General features: G+C 40.6%; 1 protein-coding gene across 1 annotated transcript in view; it reads right to left on the bottom strand.

Moving 5' to 3' along the window:
- FER1L6 (fer-1 like family member 6) overlaps positions 1 to 24,500 on the bottom strand; it is a 61,259-nt gene extending 36,759 nt beyond the window's left edge. Inside the window, exons 1-15 of the mRNA XM_033519478.1 lie at positions 24,406 to 24,500; positions 20,592 to 20,674; positions 19,776 to 19,902; positions 19,116 to 19,170; positions 18,891 to 19,022; positions 18,111 to 18,173; positions 15,152 to 15,230; positions 13,506 to 13,662; positions 12,270 to 12,456; positions 10,486 to 10,678; positions 9,192 to 9,532; positions 6,385 to 6,493; positions 4,475 to 4,649; positions 1,409 to 1,529; positions 39 to 139 (exon numbers count right to left, since the gene is read on the bottom strand). Coding sequence (XP_033375369.1) covers positions 39 to 139; positions 1,409 to 1,529; positions 4,475 to 4,649; positions 6,385 to 6,493; positions 9,192 to 9,532; positions 10,486 to 10,678; positions 12,270 to 12,456; positions 13,506 to 13,662; positions 15,152 to 15,230; positions 18,111 to 18,173; positions 18,891 to 19,022; positions 19,116 to 19,170; positions 19,776 to 19,902; positions 20,592 to 20,674; positions 24,406 to 24,500 — 2,018 coding nt within the window. The remainder of the gene's footprint in view (positions 1 to 38; positions 140 to 1,408; positions 1,530 to 4,474; positions 4,650 to 6,384; positions 6,494 to 9,191; positions 9,533 to 10,485; positions 10,679 to 12,269; positions 12,457 to 13,505; positions 13,663 to 15,151; positions 15,231 to 18,110; positions 18,174 to 18,890; positions 19,023 to 19,115; positions 19,171 to 19,775; positions 19,903 to 20,591; positions 20,675 to 24,405) is intronic.
- Positions 24,501 to 25,857: the final 1,357 nt, after the last annotated feature.

The following is a 25,857-nucleotide window of genomic DNA, read 5'->3' as shown; positions in this document are numbered from 1 at the left end:
AATTTGATTTTCTGTATGCATCTAATAAATTTTATTACCTGCTTTGATTGATAAAACCATTTAGGGTCTTCTTCATTTTCTCCTCAGCTGCAGTCTCTGAAACTTTGATCAAGTCCTTTACTTGCTCTAATGATTCTTCCTATGAAAAACACATGAGAAAGCCATTATGCACAGGAGGGCACTTTGTCATTCTGTCTGTGTAACTGTACCATTTATGACTAGCAGGAATGAGGGAGGCGATTTTATGGCCTGACAGAAAGAACCTTTGATATATCACTATACTTGAAGTACACAGAGAAAAGACTTCAGCAGCATGATATATTTTGACCTTTTCCCAGTCTTTCTAATTACTTTTCCAAGCTATTACTGCTTGAAGCAACTTTGCATTCTTACTTCTTTGAGGAAGATCAATAATTTGGAAACATTACCCTCTAGGTAGGAGAAAAAAAATAGTTCTTGGTTCTGTTTCTAAGCCTCCTGCTTAACTTCAGCAAGTTTCTGGAGTTAACACCTTAAACTTCAGTGGTCACTTGAATCCATATGTAAGGTGCATCACAAAACCTACTGTTATCCATGACGAATGGAGTCTGGTCTTAAAAACTAAAATAAATATCTGGATTTTCAGCAAGGCCTGTGAGTGTTTGGGTGTGCTGACAAACATCTCTCCACATACTTATGTTCAGATGTTTAATATTCAAATACCTGAGCCCAAAATGTTTGGTTATAAGTCAGTCTTCTCCTGATACAGCCTTGCATCAGTATGACTTCAGCATTGCTGCTCATGAGATATATAGGGATAAATGAGACTCTTAATCCAATTGCCCCACATTAAAATATTCAACACTAGGATTCACTTTTAAAAAAAAAACAAACAACAAAACATACTTTCTTGAGATCATTGATAGTCAGCTTTAAACAAAGGTAGAAAAAACCATCATTATGGGAAAACACTGTGACTAGGACATCAGAGTGACTGCCCATGAGGTGATATATCATTCTGTCTCTATCAATGATTTAGGAAAACTAAGAACAAATATTGTCCTTTAGTGAGTGCCCAGTATAAACATATGGCAAGAAGGCATTAGAGGAAGAGCCATAGGAGACAAAATTGTATCGCATAATTTAATTGTTTGAATGTTTTTACAAAGAATAAAACATTGCTGAGGAAGGAAGGCAGACATATAAAAAATAGTTGTGGTTGGGAATACTTGAGCAGCTCTAACAGTTCAAAGCAATTTGGTGGAAAGAAAAAGGAAAATGCTTTTATCAACTGCTTTCTCACAAAATGAACAAGGAATGCAGCTGGGGGAAATGTGGGGGAAATGTTGAAGGTCTGATTTAGGAAGTGTGGCCTCTCAGTGCTATATTTTACTGAATACATGAGCCTGGGAGGATGGTTGCCCCTTACCAGGTGATCTGCCATTTTCTCAAGAGTGTTGGAAGAGTACAGCCGAAAGGTTTGGTTGCCCCAGTAGCTCCTTACACAGATACAGGGCTTCCTCTCATCGTATGGCAGGTACTGGTAGTTCCTGTGAAAACAAGGTAGGGAGCAGGTCATGAAGGTGACAGAGCAGTTCAAGAGGGGGAAGAGCAAAGACAAGTTGTTTGGGGCTCTCACAGCATAGAAAACTGTAGAGACAACAGGATGTGTTCTCATGTGCTAACAAGTAAATCTTGGAAAGGGCAAACACAAAAATCACTTATTCTTCCAGTGAGATCCCTGAATAGAAAAAACAAAGTCAATGGATCTAATTTCAGTGTTTTCCAGGGAGGAAGAAAAGCCAGACAAAAAGGCATGTAGAGAAGCTCTAAAATACTATTAATGGTGGTAAACTACAAGAAAAAAGGAGCAAAGATTAATATCTGATCACATTTTCAAAAGCAATGGTTCCACACACTGCACAGTGGGAGAGGCATGGCAGAGTCTTAATACCACATTAATTTCACAAGAAGCCCTTTTTCAGAGTTTGTGAAGACTGACATTCCCTGGCAGAAACTGATCTGCAAAGCCTGCTTAGTAAAAGTAATATCAAACTCATAATAACTCAGTGATAAAATGCATCCACCACTCCTGCTTCTAGCACTTCTGATCTTAAGTCCAAGTTTTCATATTGACCCTTCTTGTAACTCTGCTTTCTTTGTGTGTTCAGCTGCATGAGTGATTTGCACTGAAAAAAGTGAGCAGGAGGCCAGCATAACTGGAGTCTGCAGACCTGCCCCAAAGCTGATGTTTTGATTTGATCTGTAAAAGGTATTATGTCAAGTCCATGTACCTGATAAGCACATTGTCCTCCTTTATATAAATACTACAGCCTTATGAAACTTAATTGCTCGGCCACACTGGATTTAAAAATAGAGGTCTCCTCATTTTCCTTATCAGTGGTGGGACAGTGGAGATCTTTTTCATGTGTATGAGCCACTGCAAACCACTTCATGTTCTTCTGGCCATGGCTCTAATGGCCTTAGATAGTCTCAGTGATTTCAGAACTGGCCACAGGTGGTAGATCACCAAGCCAAGACCATGGAAACCAAATCACTTTTTGCTCTTGAGTGCCATATCAATGACTCCAAACTTCCACACATCTCTAAGAGGGGATCATCATAAACCTTTATGAGTTAATTTTTCCATTTAAAAAGATTAATATCTTCTCTATAACTTCATTTTACTGCCCTATGTGATATCAAAAGAGAGAGAATTTTCCATTTACTTTCTCCTCCATGACCTACAGCAAGGTGAGGATTACCCATTGAATTTGGTGCACAGCAGAGCTACCTTGGGTGTCATTAATTTTGGTGCTTTCAGAAGAGAAAAAAACAATTTAACCATCTCCCAGGGCCTGAACATCTTAATCTGAAATTCATAGAGTTCATGAGCCTTTTAATTAGATTTGCTAAGAAGAGTATATAGCCTCAAAAAAAATCAAAATGGAAAACTGAATTCTGTTATTCCCACTATTCCAATTTTGAGGAATCACTTTTTCAGTTTTAGCTTAGCCTTAGTTTAAGTTTTGACATAAATGTGGAAAACTCCTGGCAGTTTCATGGTGTCTGCTTTAGAAGTCTTATTGCTCTGTCTGTTCCTTTAATTAGTTAGTAGTTTTAATCTCCAAAATATATGCTTAATTTTGTTTTCCATTGTTCATTTATGAATCTAAAATGCAGTTTATCTAAACTACTGGATATCCCAGTAAGTACTTATTAATACTAAAAATATCCAGTGGTGAGACCAACCAAGATGCCATTATGAGAAAACAGTGAAAAACTCATCAGTTGTTATCTGTGGCTGACCAAATTGTTTTTAATAGCACAGGAGGGAACAAAAGATGCAGCTTTCTACATAAATTTGAGGAAAAGGGATCTTTAATGAGAGAAAACTTTATTAATACTGGACACATCCAAGAAGAAAATAGCTGATTTGAAGAATGATTAATTCTTTTAAAATGGTTCTTTAAATCTTAATTCTTGTTAAGGAAAAACAAAAAAATCCCAGCTTCTCTCAAATAAGATAACTCTCTGCATGTACCCAAATTTGCAGTTCTGGTAACAAGGAAAGGCAACTGTCTTTCTATCAGTCACTGGGGGGGTTTTCCCCCTCTTTTTTTATTTGCTGCAAAACCAGAATTTTTACCATGATATTTTCATTCTTTTTTTCTTTCTCTAGCTCTCATTTAATCTAAGTGAGCCACTGAGTGCAGAAATGAATAAAAGTGCTTTTTAAATTTAGCAACATCCAGAAACCAAACAGATCCAGGTTGATATTTTCCTCCAGGTCCTTATACTGTAGACTGCTTGGCCTTCTAAAGCAAGAAGTACCATCTAGTCTTGGCAGTCACCAATACTGGGGATTGTTCTACATACCAAAACAACAAAGAAAGTATTTCCTTTTAATAACATCTTTCAAATGAATTAAACCTTTAGAATTCTGTTTATAACAAAGTTATTTCAAAGAACCATCCTGTATATTTTCATACATTGCTCTATTTTTTACTCAATGACTATTTCCTCCTACCTCTGTTACTAGCTATTTAAGTGTGTATCTGTCATTATTAGCTCTAGAAAGTGTTCTGGAAGGTGACTGCCTTGACCAGCACTTCACATGTGACATTGTGTTTTGGAGCTGGACTGGCTGGGTTTTACTTGTGATCACAGAGTTGGACCCTAAACCAGGGATGGCACTGGAGAAGTTGCATTTTGCTGTAGCTTTCCAATGTGCAGCTGGTGTTACACACAACATTTTCAGAAAGGGTTCAAGAGCCCATGAGGCCAAGATCACATGTATTTAAAATAGCTCAGAGCTTGTTTTCTTCAGCAAAGACAAGAAAATTTACTGTTGTGAAAGATGTAATTGAGAACCTGAAAGCCTCCATTTCACACAAACTCTTTAATGCTGCCAGGGTTCATCAATGAGTCCCACAGGATTATAAAATAAGAACCAGAGTCCTACATAATAAGGTTTTGAAAAACAGATCCTCACCTGTTCCCACCTGTGATCAGTGGCTTCTCAGGGGGTGTGGTAGATATCAGGGGCAATCCAAGGTCATGAGAAATGTCACCTTCCCCCTCATGCAGAAGGCTTTCTTCTGCTTCTCCATTCTTCTTTTTCCCTCCAGCTCCTCCTGACACCCCATCAGTAATACTTCCAAAGTTACCTGGAGACCCAGGATTACAGGAGATGTCTAACTTGGAGGTGGTAAACATGAATGAGGTTTTAAGAAAAGGAAATGGCCAGTCATACCAGTGGGAAATTTTGTTAATTTAGCTGTTTTAACCACACAACCATTCATAAAGGTTGTGACAGGCTATGTTTGTCCCTGGAATGGACAACCTTCAGGTTCTAGAGGAGTGATGTGAACATCACTTACTGATGTGATCCTCTGATTTCTGGCCCCAGGACCTTCAGTTTTGCTAAAGAAATTCAGAAACCAAAACAATACTGTTGTTGATATTTCTATACTCAGGAGCCCTGATATGGAATTGATTCACACAGAAAATGTATGTCTTCTTCACAACATATGGATGATCATTTCAAAGTTTGATCTCAGAAGATATAAACTCTTTTTCAGACAAGTAAATTTTGCTTATTGGGGTTGCAGAGTTAGTAATAACAATGCTTTGAGGCTCCAGCTTCAAGGCTTATGCCAGACAATTCTGCTAATGATATAATCATATTCCCTAAAAGGATTTTGCCTTAAAGGGCAATTATCAGCTCTGGGAAAGAGGTACATCCATCAAACTGATAATTACAGATTTTAAAAAAGACAGAGAAAACATTCTCTGCAGGAGAAGAATGTGCTGAATCACCCCATATAACATCCTGATCTGCATTTTTGGTTCAGCCTTTCATGTAAATAATGACAACTTGCCAAGTTTGGGTCCAAATTTCGGCTACACAGGTGGCTAATAGATATTTAGGTCCAGAATTCAGAGCCAGATTAATCTTTAGTATTAATTCTGACAAGAATCACTACAATTTCTTGCCCAACTATTTAAATTAGTTTCTTGTCATTCTCAGCTCAGCTTCCTGCTAAGTTTCAGCAGGAATCAGCATCACTCATTGATTCCCTGTTTTTCACAGCACCTCTCTCTGCACACAAAGCCTTACAGCTGAGCACAGCCATGGACACGAGCACAGAGACTGGAAGTGCCAGGGTGCTACTGTGCACCTGGGCCCTTGGTGGGTCTGGTAAGGAGATAATCAAATCCCTGCAAGGGAAATGAGACCAATTCAGGCTTCTCTCTTAAGAGAAAATAGTTCTGCTTTGAAAATATGCATTCAGTGTTCATGAAAATGTCCTCGTTTTCTCTTTGGACTGCTTCCAGGGATAATTTAGCTGCACAATGTGGAGCCCATGGGGTATGGTCCTGCTTTCCCCTGGAAGAGGAAAGGACTTACCAGGAGGATGTTAGGACAAGGTGGTGCCTGCAATTTGCGTCCTGTCTGTACATCACCCCCTGCCACACTCACAGACCCACAGGTAACTCAGTGGAGATGTCCAAGACAGTGGACAGGGATCATCCCCCACAAAGGGCTCCCTCACAGCCAGGGACAGACTGCAATGGACATCACAGAATGAACTCTGCCTGAAGTAAATTATCTGAGTTTGATCTCTCAAGTGATGAAGAGGGTAAATACTGACTAAGTTGCTGTACGTACAGGAGGAGAAAATTTGTATTAAAATTGAGCATTTGGGGAGTAAGAGAGATAGGGATCATTATGCCCAACTTGACTGTTACACAGAGAAATGATAATCAGGGTTTAACTCAAATGTAAGCTCTACTCTGAAGCTGATTCCTGAGCTCTGAGACACCCCAGTCAGGAACATCTCTCATCCCCTTGCTCCTGAGGCTCCCTCTCTCCTTTGGATAAGACCTTAACACACTTACCAACAGAAACCTCAAAGGTTATTGGCTTGTCCCCAAACTTCCTATCAATCATTGTGGCTTCAAAAAATGTCCCGAAGAGAAGGAATTCCTCCATTTTCTCTTCATAGATCTATTGGAGAAGAAGGAGGAAAATGTCAGCATTTGTTTTGCCTTCTACTACTTTTTGCAGCACAAAGGGAAAGTGGAATGGTCTTTTGTTGAATTTTAAGGCTCTTCTAGGCACTGTTTACATCTATTGGAGACCTAGCATCTGCTTTCTGCCTGGCATGGATCTCAGGCAAGGAGGCCCAGCTCTTTGTTAATGCTCTTGGTCATTAACAAAACACGATATTAACACCAGGCCAAAGTTATTAACAAGCTATTAACCCCAAGCCAAGACTAAACTCAAAGGAGATATACTTTATAGTTTGAGTTCTCCCCAAATTTTCACCCCAACTGTCCCGATCCTCCCGTCCAAACCCTTCTCATTTCACAACGCCTGCAAACTGAGTCCCATTAGGCAAGATCAGCACTAGTTCTGCAGTGTGAGTGAGGCAATGAATAAAACATCAGCTCTACATGAATATTTGTTTCCTTGAGTTCTGCAAAGCAGAAACAGTTTTTGACACAGCCCATGATCTCTTCATTTTGAAAAACCTCTGCTATACACAGCAAAAGATCATAAGTCTTCAGTGAAATGATTAGCACCATAATATATCAGTCAACAGCTCAAACAGATTGCAGCTCCAGAGTAACTTTAGCTTTTTATACTTTTCCAGTATGAAGCCCAGAGAAAAGAGTATCTAATAAAGCCAAGGCTCAGAGACTATGACACATGCATCTATCTCCTATTATAAAGAAAACAAATTTTAATATCTTCTTGCTGTTGGAATAGGCCAGTTAAGTTGTGCTGTGGGGATGGATATTTGCCTCTGTTGTCTCAGAGGCTCTATGAAACACTTTTTGCATTATTGGTAATGTCTCCAGTTCCCGCTTTTCCTTTCAGAGAGTTGTAATACAATTACTGCCTACTGCAGCACGAAGTATTGCTGAATGTCAAAACCAAAAGAATATCAATTATCACTGTACCATGCTGTTGCCTTTTATTCATTCTCTATTTGAAACTGAGAAACAGAAGCTGGAAATAAATCCTTATTATTACTATTAATGTTTGTTGGTGGGTGTTACAGCAGGGTTTGTTTCTCTACCTGGGGTATTTAACCAGGCCCAAGACCATAGTGTCTGAGCTACTCATAATAATGGATTTCCTGCATATAAAGAAAAATTCATATGGAAATAAATGTCTTTGAATATCACCTCTGTTAGTTGTCAGAGAAGAACTGAGGGACAGGGGTAATTTACAACTATATGAGTAAATAAAGTAACAGCAGAGTACAAGTTCACACAGCTGGCTTGCAATTACCCATGCCAGTTCTCTGCTAACACACTCCTTGACCCTCTCCAGCCAGCCCTCAGGCCAGAAATGCCAGGGCACAGGCCAAGGAAGTTGGCACTTCTCAAGGCTAGGCCTCAAGACCAAAGAACAATTGCTCCTCTCCTATTTACTTGTAGAGATGGAGTGGAAAGACCAAGAATCAGAACTAATAAAGGACACAAATATCTTAAGAAGTGCATTGGAACTCCCACTACAACAAAACAAAGTTTTGATCATTGACATAGTCACAGAATCATCAAGGCTGAAAAAGATTTCCAAGATCATCAAGTCTAAATTTGACTGAACATGCCCACTAAACTATATCACAAAACACCACAGCTACTCATTTTTTGAACACTTCCTGCGATGATGATTCCACTACTTCCCTGGGGAACCTGTTCCAAAGCTTAACCACTCTCCCATTGAAGACATTTTTCCTAATACCCAGCCTGAACCTCCCCTGGCACAACTCTTGGCCATTCCCCCTTGTCCTATTGCAAGTTGACTGGGAGATGAGGCCAACCCCTGCCTTGCCACAACGTCCTGTCAGGTAGTTGTAGTAGATATAGTGAAGTGGGAGGAAAATTGGTTATGAGAATATTTTTTCCTATTTATTGGGTTAAAAAATGAGCTTGCATATGAAGCAATTGCTGTTGCTCCCAGAGAGTGATGTGGTGGAGCTGAGAACCACAGCTCAAACATTGGCTCAGCTCCCAGGTCCACACACCCTGCCACAACTGCCCAACCTTCTCAAAGCACCACAGTGCAGGTTTTCCCATGATGTAATCCTACACAATAGGTGGAATTAGGCAAACAACATCAGTTAACACTGGTTGAAACTGAGCACATGATTTTCAGCTCTTCTTCTAAAGGGATTATCAGCCTAACACTAACACAACATTGGGAATGCAGCATTAAAGGAAGAGATTCAATCAGGCTAAACTGTATCTATCTCTCAACATTTGCACAGATTTTATGTCAATGATTCTCTATTAATTTCAATTGAAAACTATACATTCTCTTGAATGAATGCAGGAAGTCAGGCTTTATAATTCCCAGCTGTCCACACTGGTTCTCTGTCCATTTGTAGATATTATGTCAGCTAAGTTTCTAGTAGGAACACGTGGATGCAGCTAGTGCAAAAGGAGTAATATGACAGGAGACTAAGTTTTATGAATACCAAATCCTACTCAAGAGTTTTTTGAATTACAGGTACACATTCATGCTCTATTCATGCTGTATTATTGTGGGGAGGTCCCAAGACTGTGAAAGCATGGAGAAACTGTAGGGAGAACAAAAAGCAGTATTATATGGCCTGACCAAACACACAGACCTGTGCCATTCTTAGAGGTTTAGAGACACATGACAACCAATCTCTTAATATCATACTGACCTCTAAAGGTACATCAAATGGCTCAACTTCCACTTCAGTTGAGTTCATTTTGTCTGAAGGAGAAGCTGACTTTCGGTCCTCTCCCGCTTTATCAGTTTTGTCTTTTCCTTTGAGTGCTTTGAAGTCTTTATCTTTAGATGGCAATTTGATAATGCTTGAAAACTTCGACTCACGGGCTCCTCCTGAAAGTATCTCCACAGCAATCTCAAGGAAGAGACGTCCCCTGAAGGAGACCCCTTCTCCAAAACCTTCATTAAGCTCCTGGTGGTCATCAATGAGGCTGTGGTTCCTGGGTGAGCCATAGAGATTGATCCAGGCAGGCCCAAAAGTAGGCAAAAACCCTGAAGATAAAGTAACTTTTGTGGCTTTTCTGTTAGGTGTTAGCGTGTTCTCCTCACTGGCTATTCCAAGAAATCTTGCCTCTAACACCCCAAATGCAAAACCTGGACCCATTTCTGGGCAGTGGGGAATCACTTCACATGGAGTGCTGCTTTGCAGGGCAATTCTTAGACACCGAGGAAGTTCTGCCAATACCCAACCAACTCTGCTGGGTTGGAGCTTTTTCTCAGAAGATGATGGTACCACTTGTGCTGGGCAGGAGGTCTATTGCATCTTGTGAAAAAAGAGCTTGCTGCTGCAGACTAGAGACTGGGACATGACAGGAGTCAAACAGCCTCAGCCACGCAATTTATACAAAATTTTCTTTCATTTCCTGATTAAGGACTGAGATACATGTTTGAATTGGCAGTTTAGGGAGTTACTGAGCTGTGATTACTGACCATGTTTCACATGTAGGTCACAATACATAAACAAGGCTACCAGATAGTGAGCCCCTCCTCACACAGAGGATAACACACTAGTCCATGCTGCTTCCCTGGGCTGTGATAGCACCCAGCTGAGCCTTACCTAAACACTTTGCTTCCAGTAGGTAGATCAAAAACACAAGCCTGGTCTGCCCTTGATTTTTAGTGATTTTCAGTTTGTGGCTTTATTGTTTAAAATAAACTTACATGAACTATAAACTTACATTTGTCATCCCCAACAGATTAGTGTAGACTATTGCCACAGTCGCAAAGAAGGTACTAAATTATGCAGCAGCCCCTTAACAAGAACAACAATGTCAGACCCACCATGCACAGAGCACAATGTAATAAATGTGAAATTAAACAGAAGGTGCTCAGAACCAGCACTTGAACTCTGGACATCTCTAAATTAGGATTAGCCAGCGCCAAGATCCCATGCAAATAGATTTTACCTTAAAGGTATATCCTGGAACAGACATTTTCCCCATTACCTTTGTCACCATCTTGTTCATTTGATATTTTCTTCAAATCAATGAAGTGGGTGGCTAAGGCCACGTCATTCATGCTGCCTTCATCCCAGACCTGGATTTTGACTCTTCGACAGAGTGGAGGGAACATTTCTTTGAAGATAATCTGTTCGTGCCACACTGGATCTGCACAGTTCTTTTGCACTGTTGTCCGGCCCTGAAATGAAAGTCCAGCAAATTTAATTCCAGAGGGGTCGAACTCTGGAGAATGGCAATGACTACTGCAGAAATTGCACTTTACAGCATCTCTCTGGCCATTTTTAAAGTACAAATATCCTATCTTGAAAGTACTTTGGCTTTTCTATTAGCTTGTTCATTTTGCCCTCCATACCTAATAAAAGACCACACTATGGCTAAAGAATTCTTACCTGCACACAGCACCTGCACATAGCAGTAATACAATCTAATTCTTCAGGACCCTTATCCACAAAATGTATTTGTAAAGCCAGACTTTGGCATTTCTGCTACAAACTGCACATTTTCAAATGTTCTTTGAAATATCTGGGTACTGGTGATGCAATTTTTCTCATAAAAAACTAAATTCATTACAGATGCCAGGCTGTATGTACCAATGGGATTACCTTAAATCAGACAATTTATCTAGCACAAAAAATTATTATTGTGTGTCATGTTCTGGACATATGCTTGTGTGCAAGAGGGGTAGGTCCTGGAGCTAGTCCTCCAAACCTAAAGAGATGGCAGGACTGTATCACACTCTGTACAGTCACTTGCTGTGTCAGGACTTACACTTTCACATTAAGTGGAGAGAACTGAGTCAGAAAGCCCACCAACCCTCTCTATAAAGCCATATTTTGCACACCAATGTGTAAACTCACATTAGTGACCCATTCTTGTCTTCTTCAGCCCTCCATTTTATTTGAAGGTGCTGCATGTATTTGGCTGTCTTAACCCACAGTAGTACTTTGCAATTTGGATTCATGACAAAACATGCAATCAGCACCAAGAGCCTCATTCTCATGCCTGAAATATCTAAGAGGTACTAATTAGACCTGTCCCTAAGGCTTCCTTGCACACAGAAATTGTTGCTTAAAATAGTTTCCGTGTTGATCCTTTGTTTATGTTTACACCAATAATCAAGACAGGCTCCCTGACACTGTTTCATGGTGCACCCCAGGGGAAGCAGACTCTGGAGCTCCTCTAGATGCCTCTTCCACCAGAGCCAGAAGCCTCTCTAAGCAGCAATCTGTCACACCGTGTTTGATGCTCAAGTTGCTCTAGGAGCAATGAATCCAGGCAACACTACCAGGCTGCTAAAATGCTTACTCCACCCACAGGAAAGCTGAGAGGGTCCTGAATTTCAGCAGAGTAATTCAGAAATCAATACAATTGTCCCTAAACCCCTGATTGAACCACATTAACTGATTTCAGCCCTGCTTCCTTATTTCACTCAAGTGAGTCCAGAACATAGCACTTACCTAATACAGCACTGGGTAAATCACTGCCTTGTAACTCTATATTTTAGCAACAGTGCTACAGAATTCTCTTTCCCCTCCTGCTTCCTGCCTCTAACCTACTGCTGTGAGGCTGATGTTAGATCTGCTGGCCTTAAGTGTCTCCGTGACTTTATTTCTGCATAATTTAAGAACTGAACACTTTCTGATGATCAAGATACATGCTTTACCTAATTTATGTAACCATAAGTTAAAGGATACCAGCATAATCACCTGCCTGTAGCAAAGCTAATAGGAAAGAAGGCCTACTTTTGTGATCAAGAGGATCCCAATTACCATTTGACCTGCAAACATGACCACCACATAGGGATCCACAAGGTCCTTACTGTCGCCTATGAATGCTTTGGTGACATTGGCCATGATGCTAGAGTTCATCTTCGGAAGTCCTTCTGCTTTGTAAATTCTCACATAAAATCTGGCCCATGGTCTTTCAGATGGAAAGCCTTTGGGGATCAAGAGATTCCTGAAAGGAAAAGAGAAGCTGTTTTCTTAAAATTGAAAACTTGGACAATGAAGTGATATTTTTTCCAACAGCATTGTGACCTTGGGTTAGCATGCACCTAAAGGTGTATGAATTTGCTTTTTCATCTGAATCAAAAAAATATTTTTGCCACAAGAAAATGATATGGCATTACTCAGCAAACTTGTATATGTGATATAGAATCAGGTCCAGTTAGATGTGATTCTCAGGACCTTGTTCAGTAAATTCTGAACATCTTCAAAGACAGAGATTTCCCATCCTCTGTGGGTCCCTATTTCGTTTGACCATCCCCATGGTAAAAAAATCTGTTCTGAAATTTCATTATTCTTACCTGCCTCCAAAGCCTCTCATCCTTTTATTGGAAGGAGCCACTCATCTGAAAAGAGCCTGTCTCTGCCCTCCTCATGTATGATACCTCTTTGAGTGCTCTTCTTTAGGCTCAAAAACCAACACCCACCACCCTTCTCCACAGACCATGTGCTCAAGTCATCCATCAGCTTGGTGACTTTCCACAGACTTGGTCCAGGATGTCAGTACTGACAAGAAACATCGCTTCAGTAAAATTTAAAGTATGCTGGTTGCATATTTACAGACTTGGACGTCTGTATTTTACAAGAAGAATGATAATGTGCTTGAGTTTATCTAAGGATATGGAAATATCCATGCACTCACATCTGAGAGAGGAGAAGGAATAGGCTTTCCTCATTTTTTCTTCTTGCTTCCCTGCTTTAAGAAATCATTAATTGGTTTCAGATCAATGAATATTCTGTCAGGGGTAACTTGCCTTAGCCAAGAGGACTTGGCCAATTCTATCAGCTGCAGAGAAGTAACGTTAATGTGCCCTTCAGTTTAGATGAGGGGATTGTAGAAACTCTCTTTGAGCATGTGAGAACAGGTGTACAATGCTATCCTGCTATTAACCCCAAGTTAACAAGGAAAGGACTGAAAGGAGGACAGAGATTTATTGAGGCACCTAGTAAGGAAGAAAACAAGAAAAAACCAAAAAAAACCCAAACAAATTATTGCAGTACTTTTCAATCTGTTCCTCGGTATCAGCTGTTTTCTGTGTAGCTTGTATTGCATCACCTTTCCCCGTCACACTGAGGTCACACTTCAGGTACCCCTTGGCTCCTGTCCTAATGTCAGCAGGGTCTGTGAGAAGTGCCCACTTGTCACAAAACTGATGACCTGTAAGAAGGACAAGCTTAAACACTCAAACAGAGGATATAAAAACATACAAGTATTTTCCTCTTCATTTCCAGAAAAGGTACATCAAACAATGTTTGTGCTGTCAGGAGGATTGTGCTGACACTTCTAGAGGGTCCAAAATATTTTGTGATCACAAAAGCAAGCATAGGATTGATCCAGGGCTTGTCAGAAACGAGCTCATTTTTATCAGTGTTTACTGAGATTAATGACTAAAGACCAGTGGAAGCCTGGGTGAGATTTCAGCAACTGAACTACAGCTGAGTCTTTATGAGGAAAGGCCACCTCTGTGATGAGAACTGTCTGAAGATGTCAGAATTCTAGCAGCAAAACCCTTGCTGGGTGCTGTGGCCACTGTAATGCCGGCAGACAGCTGAGAAAGGGACAAGAGTGGACAGACATCAGAGGAAGAAGAATTAGCCAGAAGCACATTCAGCTCCATCTTTCAAGGGGGAAAAGACAATTCACCCACAACAGCCCTTGTTGTAACCCTGTTTCAACAGCCCTAAGATCTCTAAGGTCCTAAGATCTCATGTTAAGTCTTTGGACATCCTTTGGGTAAAGGAGTGGGAAGGAAAGACCACAGTGTAGCACAGATACCAGCTCAAGATCAACCCTCAGACACCACCCTCCTGTAAAAGTGTGAGCAGGAGATTTGGGACCAAATTCAGGACTAACACAGCCTGAGGATGGAAGTAGACTGCTCACTCCTCTTTACTGACTCTTACGCAACCCTGTAACTTAGAGGGCTCTTTACAGCAACCAAGGACTGATATCTGATCCTCTGGATAGGCCATTCCTCTCTGCTGTCTCTTACAGCAACCCTGCAGAGGGTGGCCCGAATGACTCTACACTCTTGCTATAACTGTGTGACATCTACAGCAGGTGGCCTAAATATGTTCTTTCCTAAAGACCAAGAGACCATGTTCCTAGGTAATTATGGAAGAGAAAAAGAGTGGTAGGTGATCTTTTCTTAGCTTCAGATCTCAGAAAGCACTGAACAGCTCTGAAGATCACAGGTGAAGTGGACCCATGGTGACCTCTTTGTCATCTTCTCTCTCCTGTTATGGTCTGCTTCTCCTCTTGTCTTGTGTTCTCCTCACCATTCCTTCTACTCTCCATCCTGGTCTCCCTCCCTGTGCTCCTACCCCAACACAGGTGACAGAGCTTTGGATGCTCTGTAACAAATGAGTGCAGTTAGGTTTTGTAGATCATTCAGCTGCCCACTCTGACCACTTAAAGAAATGCCATCCTTGAAAAATGCTATCCATCAATGGGCAGATTGACAAGGTGTTTTCCAAGAGTTTGGCTTGTACTCTGCTATCCCAATAGGAAAACAACTCTCCCAAAAGCTTTAAGTTGGTGTAAGCAACAACCATCTAAGTGGAAGAGCAGCACATCTCCCTCTCCTCTCCTTCCCTGCCTCAAATCTCTCTTAACAGACAAAAAGGGCAGAAAATGCACCACTCACCTGGCTGAATGTACACTGTCCCCAGATCCACTTTAAAGGAGCCTATCAGCACACTCCCAATCAGTTTATTGTGCATAACCTGTCAGAAAAATGCTGATTAAAGAATGTCACTATGTCTCTTCTCACTCAGTCTAAGAAAGAGCATACAAAGAACACATTTGGTTCAAAAGCAATAAGGAGCAAAATCCAGCACCACCCAAAACTGGGGGCACAGTCACAGTAGATACAGCAAGTATTTGAAACACATTCTTTACCCAACATTGTGCCATTTTAGGAAACAATATATTTGCATCTGAGTGGAATCGCACAGGTGTATCCCAGGTCCCTGGGATATAAAGAACAGGAATTAGATTGATGTTCCTTCATAACAGGTGCAGTTATATTACTTATCCTGGCAGTTTTAAATAAATCATAATGAATATTAACACATGGGATGTAGCTGGTTTCACATTAGGCTGCAGAAATCCTATCACTTTCCGTGCAATAGCTGAATTGCCATAAGAACTGAGCACACTCGGAGGAGAAAGAATTTAAATGTTTCTTGGCAACATTTTAATGTACACATAAACCAAGAGACTCAATTCTAATCTACCCCCCACAATATTAAATCACAGAAGCGATATAGATGTAAATTAGATGGCAAGCAGGCCCCAGTGAGTCTGTCTCTGTATTCTTCCTGCCAAGTGATGACTTTAATTTAATTTTAATTTAATTAATAATTTTCAATTGCCATGATTCCCAGACCTGTGTATTTCTGTGTCTTGTTTTCAAATATTTGCATGTGGTTCACTTTACTAGGCAGAGGCTTCTTCTAAGGGAAGATTTGCTCTAGAATTGTATTTCTCAAAAAATGTGTCTCACCTGGTTTCAGAATAGCTTAAAAGGTTGAAACCTATTCCTTGGTTGTGGAAAAGCTACTCACAGCCATGCTAAGCAATTGCTGTGAAACATTCCATCCCTCAGGATTTCCTTCACTCCCAGCACACATATTTCCTCTTTGTTTCTATTCCCCTGATAGATTGCGTTCTCCAAAAGTATGTTGCAAGGTAATGAATCTCTGTTTTCAGTAGCATACATGAGCATTGCCCAGGGTTAGTTCATTGTTGTTACTGAGCTTTTCCCTAAAGTCATTTTTACCTAGAAGGCCTTTAATGTCTTTGTGTTTCACCTTCATCAGCTATAAATAAAAAATTTTCTGAGCCTGATTAAACTGTGCAGATATACAGCAGGTAATAGTTACACGTTTTCCCACACCCCAGTGCAGTCAGAGGACTGGCACTTTCCCCTCCACCACTCAAAATATGGAACCTTTATCCAAAGAATGTGAGATTGGAAAGACTGACCATATCTGAGAAAAAAATAACTATACATCCCCAACAGCATCAGCAGCACACAGGAGTCAGCCATTGTCAGCCTGCAGTAAATTCTGCCCTCTCAGATAAAAGATCAGATATGCAGATAACATGTAATTATGAACTTCATATATTTGAGCTCTGAGTGTGATACAGTGGATTTTAATAGAACTTTAGGATTCTAACTGTCAGTTTACTCCCAGCATTGAAAACCTAGTTGTCCAGTTGGCCATGTGTAAATGAACACATTTTATTCTGTAGCCGGCAAAAATTACTCTATTAGCAGCTCAGAAAAGGAAGTAGACAGTGTGTCCTGTAGCTCCTGAGTACTGCTTGTTTCTGTCAAGCTCAACCAGCACAGATCATTTCCAGGTGTACATTATAGAAATCAAAATAGCACTTCAGAAAAAGAGAACTTCTCAATCTAATTAAATGGATGGACTTTTAGAAAAAAAAAAGAAAAAAGTTTATGAAGTGCACAGCTTGTGATATTTCCAAATAATACAAATGCAACACTGTCCAGAGTCTCATGAGATCTTTAATTTCTTAGCAGCTCTGCTATATGTGGTGATGAGTTTCAGACAAGATAATTAACATGGCTCCATAGTTTTGGCCTTCCAAACTGCACATCCTTATCTAACGCTCCAAGTCCAAGAGCGTGCATGTCTTCTATCAGGGCAGTTCTGAGATTTCACAGAATCATTTAGGTTGGAAAAGATCTTTAAGATGGAGCCCAACCATTAACCCAGTACTGACAAGTTCACCACTAAACCATGTTCCCACCTGCTACATCCACGTGCCTTTTAAATCCCTCCAGGGATGGTGATTCCACCACTTCACTGGGCAGCCTATCCCAATGCCTGTCAACCTCTTCAGTGAAGAAATTTTTCCTAATATCCAGTCTAAATTTCTCCTGGTCCAGCTTGAGTCCATTTGCTTTTGTCCTGTCACTTGTTGACTGGGAGAAGAGACCAACCCACACCTGTCTCTAACCTTGTTTCATTTGTAGAGAGCAATAAGGTCCCCCTATAGTTTAGTTTAGTATATATAATATATATAGTTTAGTTGCAGTGAGCAGTGAGCAATGGAAGCAGCACTGGACTCTTGGAGACCACTCCCCTGCTAATAGCAACCAAGCAGTGACACTCACAGACAGCCCAAGAGCCCTGCTGAGGAAAAGTGTTTGCATTTGTTTAATTTATTTAGTTAGAAACAATTATATCTGAGGAACTGATCTAAACAAGAAGTTTCAACTCAGTCATTTGAATCAAGTGGTAGCTTGAAAATTAGATGGATGAAGACAGTGAGAAGAAGAGAGAGCTAAGCTGAATTTTCTCATTCTACCTTGCAGTTTGCCACACCAGCAATCAGTGTCCCTGAAAATGCAGACTAAATCTTCCTTTTGGGTATGTTCCTTCAAATCTCTGCCAGCTGACTCTCCTCCTTATACTCTCTGCTATCCTCTTTCCTATACTTCATGTTGACTTTCTAGCACCCTTGGTACCTAAAATTATTTTTTTTTAACTATATGAAGAATCATTTAGAGTTGAAGTGACACAAACAGCAATGGCCTTTACTTACTGTGCTAAGCTTTCCCAAGTACTTACAGAGATGTTGATTATTTTGTCAAACAGCAACACCTGAGGTCCAACGAAATCAAACACGAAATACTGTGGGAATAGGGGACAGCAGATGAGAATCATCCCTGGGCAGGCAGCCAGAGCTGTGAGCTGTATGGTTCAGCAATTTGTGTTATTGCACAGAGCCCCAGTGAGATGCTGGGGGTGCTGGGGGAAAGTGGTGGATAAAGCAAAACTCTTTCTTCAGCCCTGACATATTTCTGCCATGGCCCAGGCTTGTTTTCTACTCTATTCCTTGCATGGCTGCACAAGACTTGCTTCACAAATGCCCATGGGCCTCAGTCTGCATCAGAAGGTATTGTCAAAAGGGACAGGAGGCACAAGAAAACCCAAAGGACCTGTTGGTTTGGGGAGAGTTTTTTTTGTATTGTTTGTCATCAATTGGAACAAACATATGTGAAGGAAAGGCTGAAATCATGAAATAGTAGAAAAGGGAGTGGAGGTGTGGGGGTTGCAGTGTAGACAAAGCTATCATCCCAAATGGATGCTTTAAAAAACTGCAGTGGCAGTGGGGGTAAGGCAGAATGTGTCAGAGAGGATGGGGAACAGGTTGGACAGACCTTGAGAAGAGAAAAGGCAAACAGATCTAAAATCCAAGGGAGCTATTTCTGGTGCTTTGTCTCCTGAAGAGACCTCCCTGCTCAGTTGTGGACGTGCTGCAAACTTAATTCAACCCCTTATGAGCTACCAAATGGCAGAGTCTACCCAGAACCATTGAAGGTGTCTTTTTTAAGAGAAAGCACCTACTTCATTGTAGAAAGGGGCATTTGTGCCTTCCTTTACTGTTGTTTGCTTCTTCTCATCACCTATCTCGATGATCACCACAGGATCGATGTTGTCGCCCACCAGCTGCCTGGCCTCGATGATGGTGATGGCAATCTGTGGGGCACAAGGACACCATGGACACTCCTGGGCTCCTGGAGCCTGCCTGGGGAATTCACAGGCACATAGGGGCTGTCACCCCCTGCTCACCTGGTAGTTCTGGGATTTCATCTCCTCTTCATGAATTCTGGTCACCAGCTTTGCCCTGGTTAAATTACAAAAGAAGTCATTAGACATCTCTAGGCAAGAGCTGGTACTTGGACACACATTGGAAAGACTTCTCAACAGTAAATGAGTATTATTTATGGCAGACAGCTTTGTTGTGAACTGCTAGGCTTGATTTCATCAGCAGAGACCATCTCTGTCTTTCACATATAGTTTTTGATAGGGAAATGTTTTGCATCCACACAAACCGGTGCTACCATTCATGCACAGCAATGGTTTCACTTGTTGACCCCATCAAACCTGACTCCATTCCTCTCCAGTATGAAAAATACAACTACACAAGCTCTTTGCTACAGAGATTGCTGTTCCCTTGGCTTGTTTTGTTTAGCAGAGCTCCTTAGCACAGCTGAGACACACTCAGGATCCATTTCAATCTCTCCCTGCACAGGATAGCATCTGATAGCTCTGATATCACTGAGCTGACAAGTACATTCCACTCTGTCATGTGGGAGAGTGGGAGTGAAAGGATCACTGCTGACAGCAAATAGATTTTCTGTCAGATGTTTTGTTCAAGGGTAATGCCCTACCCAGGAAGGGTGGAAAAGGTGTTTAGGGGCATGTTAGGTAAGATACATGAAGGAGTACCTTTTTCTATTTGGGCTTAAGGATCCAAAAGCACTGGACAGAGCATCACTGTTTATTAGGTCTTCCTCTACCGCTTCCTGTCTTCCGACAGTGTCATGGAGAAAATTTGCAGCTTCATCATGATCACCTGATGAAGAAAACAGACAAGGAAGTAAAACCCACATCTGATTTCTAGTAGCAAGAAGCTCACTTGGAGCAGAGCAGTGAATCTATCATCATGAACTAAATATTTTAGTTATTTGGATGTCCCATGTGGGGATACTCTCGTGGTCTGCATCGAGCAGCATTGATTACAGCAGCAGCTCCCTGCCTGTGCAAAACCATTAGCCATGTCTCTGTGACTGTAGCCACTCTCCTCCCCCTGTGTGCACTCACAACAGGCACCAGCTGAGTAAAGCTGCCAGCTTTATTGAGCCAGCCCATCCAGCCATCACAGCCTATGCAGGTTGTGTAGTTACGGTTTCTAAAAAGCAGAACTTCCAGAGGAATTGCACACTTGAAATAAATTACCTACCTGTAAAGTAGGAAAAAACCCTCAAAAATGTGCCATCTCTTTTTGGTAAGAGGCAGGCTGAAATTTTTAGTTTACCATATAGAGCAGTATGAACTCACACAATCTGAATGTGAACTTCATGAAACAGTTAATGCAAAAAAAAGTAGCTCTCTGTTTATTTGGGAGTGATAAGGAGTTTACTGCCTGTTTTTTCAATGCTAAGCCTGGAGACACAATTCAAATGAGTTCACATGAAATCAGATCTCATATAATCCCCCACAACCTGCTCATCCCTGTTGCAATATTGATTTATGAGGCCTTACCCAATGCATCTTTGTTTGCAATTGTCAGCCCTTTCTCGCCTTTCTTTTTTTTCTTCAGCTTCATGCCAGCAAACAGCCCCTTTCTGAAAAAGAAAAGAAAATTGATCAGTGCAGTATCTTCAAACCTTTTATTTGTACTGGACTGTAATTTAACTCAAGGAGTTGTTAAGAGGGAGTTTTGATTTCCAAGCAAGATCATTATATTCTGAAGTTCCTTTTATCAACAGCAAACAAGAGAAATCTCTGACTTTTTGCTTCATCTAATTTAGTTTCTTTTTTAAAATTTGGCCATGTACAGGCAAACATAATGTGACAAGAGCCAAAACTTCTGTTCAAACCAAGATGGCAAGATGCAAAGAAAGGAAATCAAAGATAAATTTCCAATACACTGATTTCCCACATTTGTAGCTCACGCCTGTGACAAGACCAGAGATAAAAGGCAGATTAGAGGATCCAGAACAAAAGCAGTTTTCCACTGAATTGAGATAAAGTCAGCTGTGTAAATACCTTGGGCACAACACCCAGGACACCCATGCTATCAGTGGCACATACACCACATAATTTAGGTAGTTCTCACTCCCCTTGATCAGCAAAGCAATGAACAAGCCTGAACAAGGATTACTCCTCAATCTGTTTTAGAGATACATCTGCCCAGCTTCAGTTCTTCCAAGACAATAAATATGCCACATGTTTCAGAGGGAGAAACAGTCTATGGTGCTTGAGAATTTTATACTATTAGATGTACTGACAAACAAACCAAATGGTGAGAGCCAAACACAGAGGATTTAATACAATAGCAGCATTTTTCAGGTTCTTTTTTGGCCACAAGTATGCAGTGGCAAACATTCAGCAATTTTTTTCCCTCTGTCATTAGAGGATTTTTGTTTGCCTCAGTTATTATAGGTATAAAAATTTACCTGGAGAAACACAGTCCAACTAGCCAAAACAAGCAGGCAGCTACAAGCTGAGTAAATCTGATAGTGACCAGTGCTCAAACATCTGAAATCATCTGCAAACTCTAGCTGTGGAGGAAAAGAAACTGCAAACTAGGAAGAGAAGTTAGTAATGTTTAAAGGTTGTATTTAGAGCAAGCAGATTAAGTTTACTGGCCAGCCCAGGAGGAATGTCAGCAATGCAGGGTACAATAGCAGAAAATGCACAACATCTTTGTGCTAAAGAATGCTAAAATCTGCTCATCACGAGTGGAAATGTAACATCCAGACAAAAGCATGTTTCAAGCAAAGCAAGAGTCAGAGAGTGACTGGAGGAAATGGCCATTAATAAAGCCTGATGTGTTAACTGGGTTGTCTTCCATGATTCTTATGTTTACATAACACTTGAAACTGCTTAAAGACAGAACTGAAGAAGGTGCCACAGGGTAACAGAAAGAGAACTAGCCAAGATTTGGATAACTGCATGGTGCCAAGAGCAAAATCCATCTTTGAAGTAAACCAGAATTCAGTCTCAGGTTTGGGCACAAAGCAGCATCAGGCTGTATCTGAGCTCTCCTGCACCCTGAACCCAGAGGTTACCCTAGCCAAGAAAACCATGCAGAGATGTGTCCCCCAGCACTGGGGAGGCAGCAAGCTCAGGTCACTTGCAAGGCTCAGCCATGGGAACAAAGAGTGTGGGTTTGTTCAGCAAGAGAGCAGGGCAGCGTTCTCTGTACATGGGATTTGCCAGAGAGAATCTTCTCTGTAAGGGTCCAAACTAAGGAAATTAAGCCTTCAGGGAATGGAATGAATCAGTCCCTCACAACAGGCTCCATCACTTTGATATGTAAACCACTTGTCAGCCAGTGTCTGTGTGCACACCCTAATACTGTGCATGTGGCTAACATCCATACTGCTTAATATAACCAGTTAGGCTTCTTGAAAGTGATCTGTTGCAACAATCTGTGGATATTCTTTTTGTGGTAGACAGTTTGTTCTCATGAAAGAAATAAAAAAATTAAACATTTTTCCAGTTTCCACAAAGTGTTTTTCACTGCAGTTTTGACATACATTCAATTAACTGCTGAAAACCCGAAAATTATTCCATGCCTTCTCCCCCAAGATGTTGTAAATTTTAACAAAAGAAAGTTTGGACCTTCTATGCAGTTATACCAGATTTGATAATGCCCCCAAAGTTATCCATATCTGTCTGTATTCCTAAGCCAGGCATAAAACTGTGTGCCTCCTCTAGGTAAACCCCAATGGTATGAGGAAATGTTTCCCATGTTCCCCACATGACCCTCTGGCTGTCAGCAAGGCACAAACATGGGAAATCAGGAGAGACAGGGGTGCAGAAAAACTCCTTCACCTGTCATGGACCTGTGGGGAGGCTGGAGGTTGTTAGTGTTATAGGTATTACAAACTTCAGCGAAGATTTAACCCCCACATGCTACATGATGCATAAATAGAGGTTTTGCTCCTTGGTGGGTCTTACAAATTAATTTGAGACAGAGTAAAGCAATTTCATGTCCAAAGAAAAGGCAGATGAAAGAATTCTCACAGGCTACCAAGAGGTTTCCTGTTTTAAGTGCTTTGATGAGAAGCAATTAAAAATCAGCCATCTCAGCTAATCAAGAATATTTCTCAGTTCAAAGAGGACTGAGGGTCCCAGCTCCTTTCACATGGAGATTGTAAAAAAATCTAAAATTAGGAGACTTTTTCTTTTCTGCATATGCACAGTAGAATGTGGACCTTACTTTATGACTGTAATTCATTGAGTTTTCCTTGATATAAATAGTAAATAAGAGTGGGAAACCAACCATACCACAGCATTTGACTACATTCAGACCATGTTGAATTTAAATCTCTGTAAACATAAGTATTCATTTCCTGTTATCTGTGCCACAGGTCCAATGGGTGTATGAATTAATTTTCATACCTTGAAAAAAAGACTCACAAATTTCATTCTCTTCTTGTCAAGATTCATCCATGGCAGCGTCCAACTTTCAAAAAATTGCTTTCATGCTCTTTCTTTTCATCTAAGCTGTCTCATCATCACAGAGACTTTGTGATCACTTCTTTTACAGTATAATGTTCTTAGATAGCAAATAATTACAATTTTCAGTCTAACTTAAAGGGATGTTGGCAAAAAAAATCCACTTCAGAGCTGTCAGCATGACAGTTCAAATGATCTTACTAATATTGAACCTCAGAGTTCCTCCTCATTATTTAAACTTGGTATTTTCTTCCAGCAAAATCTTTTCAGAAGTCTGTATGCTTGAAGAGTTGGTGTAAGAGGAGACTGGCTTCCTGCTGTGGGAATGGTTACAAACCATCCAGAGACAGACACTTCTGGGGTGCAGGTTACCTACCTCACTCTAGGCACTCACTGTAGGATGCTATAAAACACTTCTCCATCGCTTATAAAGTCGGAAGAATAAATTGAGCCTCTAATGACAGGCATGTGTAGCTCGAGGAGGGACCTTCTGTCCCCTTCCACAGAGCCCCTTCTCCGTGCAGTTTTCTAGAACTTGGTCAAGCAAAACCCAGCCTTGGGCTTAGCTACATTAGACCAAGATATTTGTCAAGTTCCATCTTTGTAGCCTTGAGATGTCCCTCCCTTGTGCTGGTGTGTGAGCTGCACTCCTGGTGGGCACAGAGGAAAGAAACCAGGGAGTGAGATCTGGAAACACGGAGGACAGACATGGATGTGAAGCCTGTTTTATTCAACACAACTCCCTATGAGACCATCCAGTTCTTGGATGGACAGGCTGAGAACGCTGCCAGCCTGCTCCTGCCAGCAGAAAGTCCTTATGGGAGCAGCTGCCCTGCTTTTTCCCCCTCAAGTCCCTTCCTCCCTGGAAGCAGCAGTCTCAGCAAACCTTTTGGAACCATCAAAATGATTTAGTTCAGGGATGATCACATGTTTGTGCACCTCAGCTTGAGCCAGCTCCAGTGCCTCAAGATTGTAAGCCATGAGTACAGTGATTGCCTTGGCAAGGAAGTAGAAACTGAAGAAAGAGGAAAAAAGCCTTCTGCCTTCCTACACACAAACATAAAATTTGATAGGTGGGGTTTTATCTTTGCATTTTGTTATTTGCATTTTGTAAGATGTCTTGGTGGAGTTTTTATTCAGCTCCTTAAAATTCCACTTCTTTCAATGTAACTTAATTTTCAAGAGTTTTTTAGTAGATCAAACAGTACTGCACTAGGTGAATAATTATGAGCACGAGTAGTTCTAATTTCCATGAAATAAACACAAGCAAAAGGAACCTAATTCTCTAAGTTATAAAAATGTTTCTTCTTTTCTTTTCAAATGAAGAAAAAAAGAATCTAAAACTTAGGAATGACTCTTGGCTCATTTTATCACTTCCATAATATGTACTAGCCAAGGAAATTATCTCATAACTTATATTCCTTTTTCTAAAGAATAAAATATAATTATAAGACAAAGATGTGATTTCAAAATGAAAAGTCTAATAAATTTAAAACAGTCACATAAGCACAGTTGGTTAATTCAGAACCGTTTTTTATTAAGACAGTATGTCATTTGTGATTATAAATGAAGTCCCAGAGAAGAAATTTATTGAACTACATTTAATTATCAAGGAGGGCTGAATAAAATAAATTCTGTGATCTTGGGCATATGGAAAGCAAAAAAAAAAATGTTAAGGAGTGGTTACTGATGTACTCATTTCATGCCTTCTTTTCTCAGGATTATAGAAGTTAAGGGAAGACTATACCAATTTATTCATTTAATTCACTCTGCTTCCCAGTGCAGGGTTGCTTTGTTCAGTGTGCTGTCAGATCTTTCATCCTTTGCTTCAGCAAAGAACCTCCCTTTATTCCCAAATCCATTATTTCTGCTGTGGTTCTTTCAAAGCTTGGAACTTTTACAAGCTGCCTTAACCTGTTTACACTTTTCCTGATTTCCCCCTGGTCCTACTGTTTTGACAGGTCCAAGGATTTTCAATGGGAAAGCTTCAACTCTTCAAGAAGGTGAATACAGAATCCTGCATGACAAACTGCAATTAAAATAACAGTGTTGGCACACCTAGAGATATCAGTTCTGAATCTCAGGGTTTTTCATACCTGTGTGACACTCTGACTTCACATGTCTCATCTCAACTATTAATAGCTCATCAATAAGAAAACAAAATTACAAGTTGACAATACAGTGGTGAGGATTAGTTACACACTGGCTCTGTGAATTCAAGAACAGTTTTAACATAGCTATTAAATTCTGCTGTCTTTGTGGATAATTCTGCATAAAACTTCTGTTTCTTGCACTGCGGTATCAAAACATGAAATCAGCCATTAGAAAGCTTAATAAA

This window comes from Parus major, chromosome 2 (genome assembly GCF_001522545.3).
Source record: "Parus major isolate Abel chromosome 2, Parus_major1.1, whole genome shotgun sequence".
Lineage (NCBI taxonomy): Eukaryota > Metazoa > Chordata > Aves > Passeriformes > Paridae > Parus > Parus major.
Note: the sequence above shows the minus strand (reverse complement) of the source record. Positions and strands in the feature narration are given on the sequence as shown.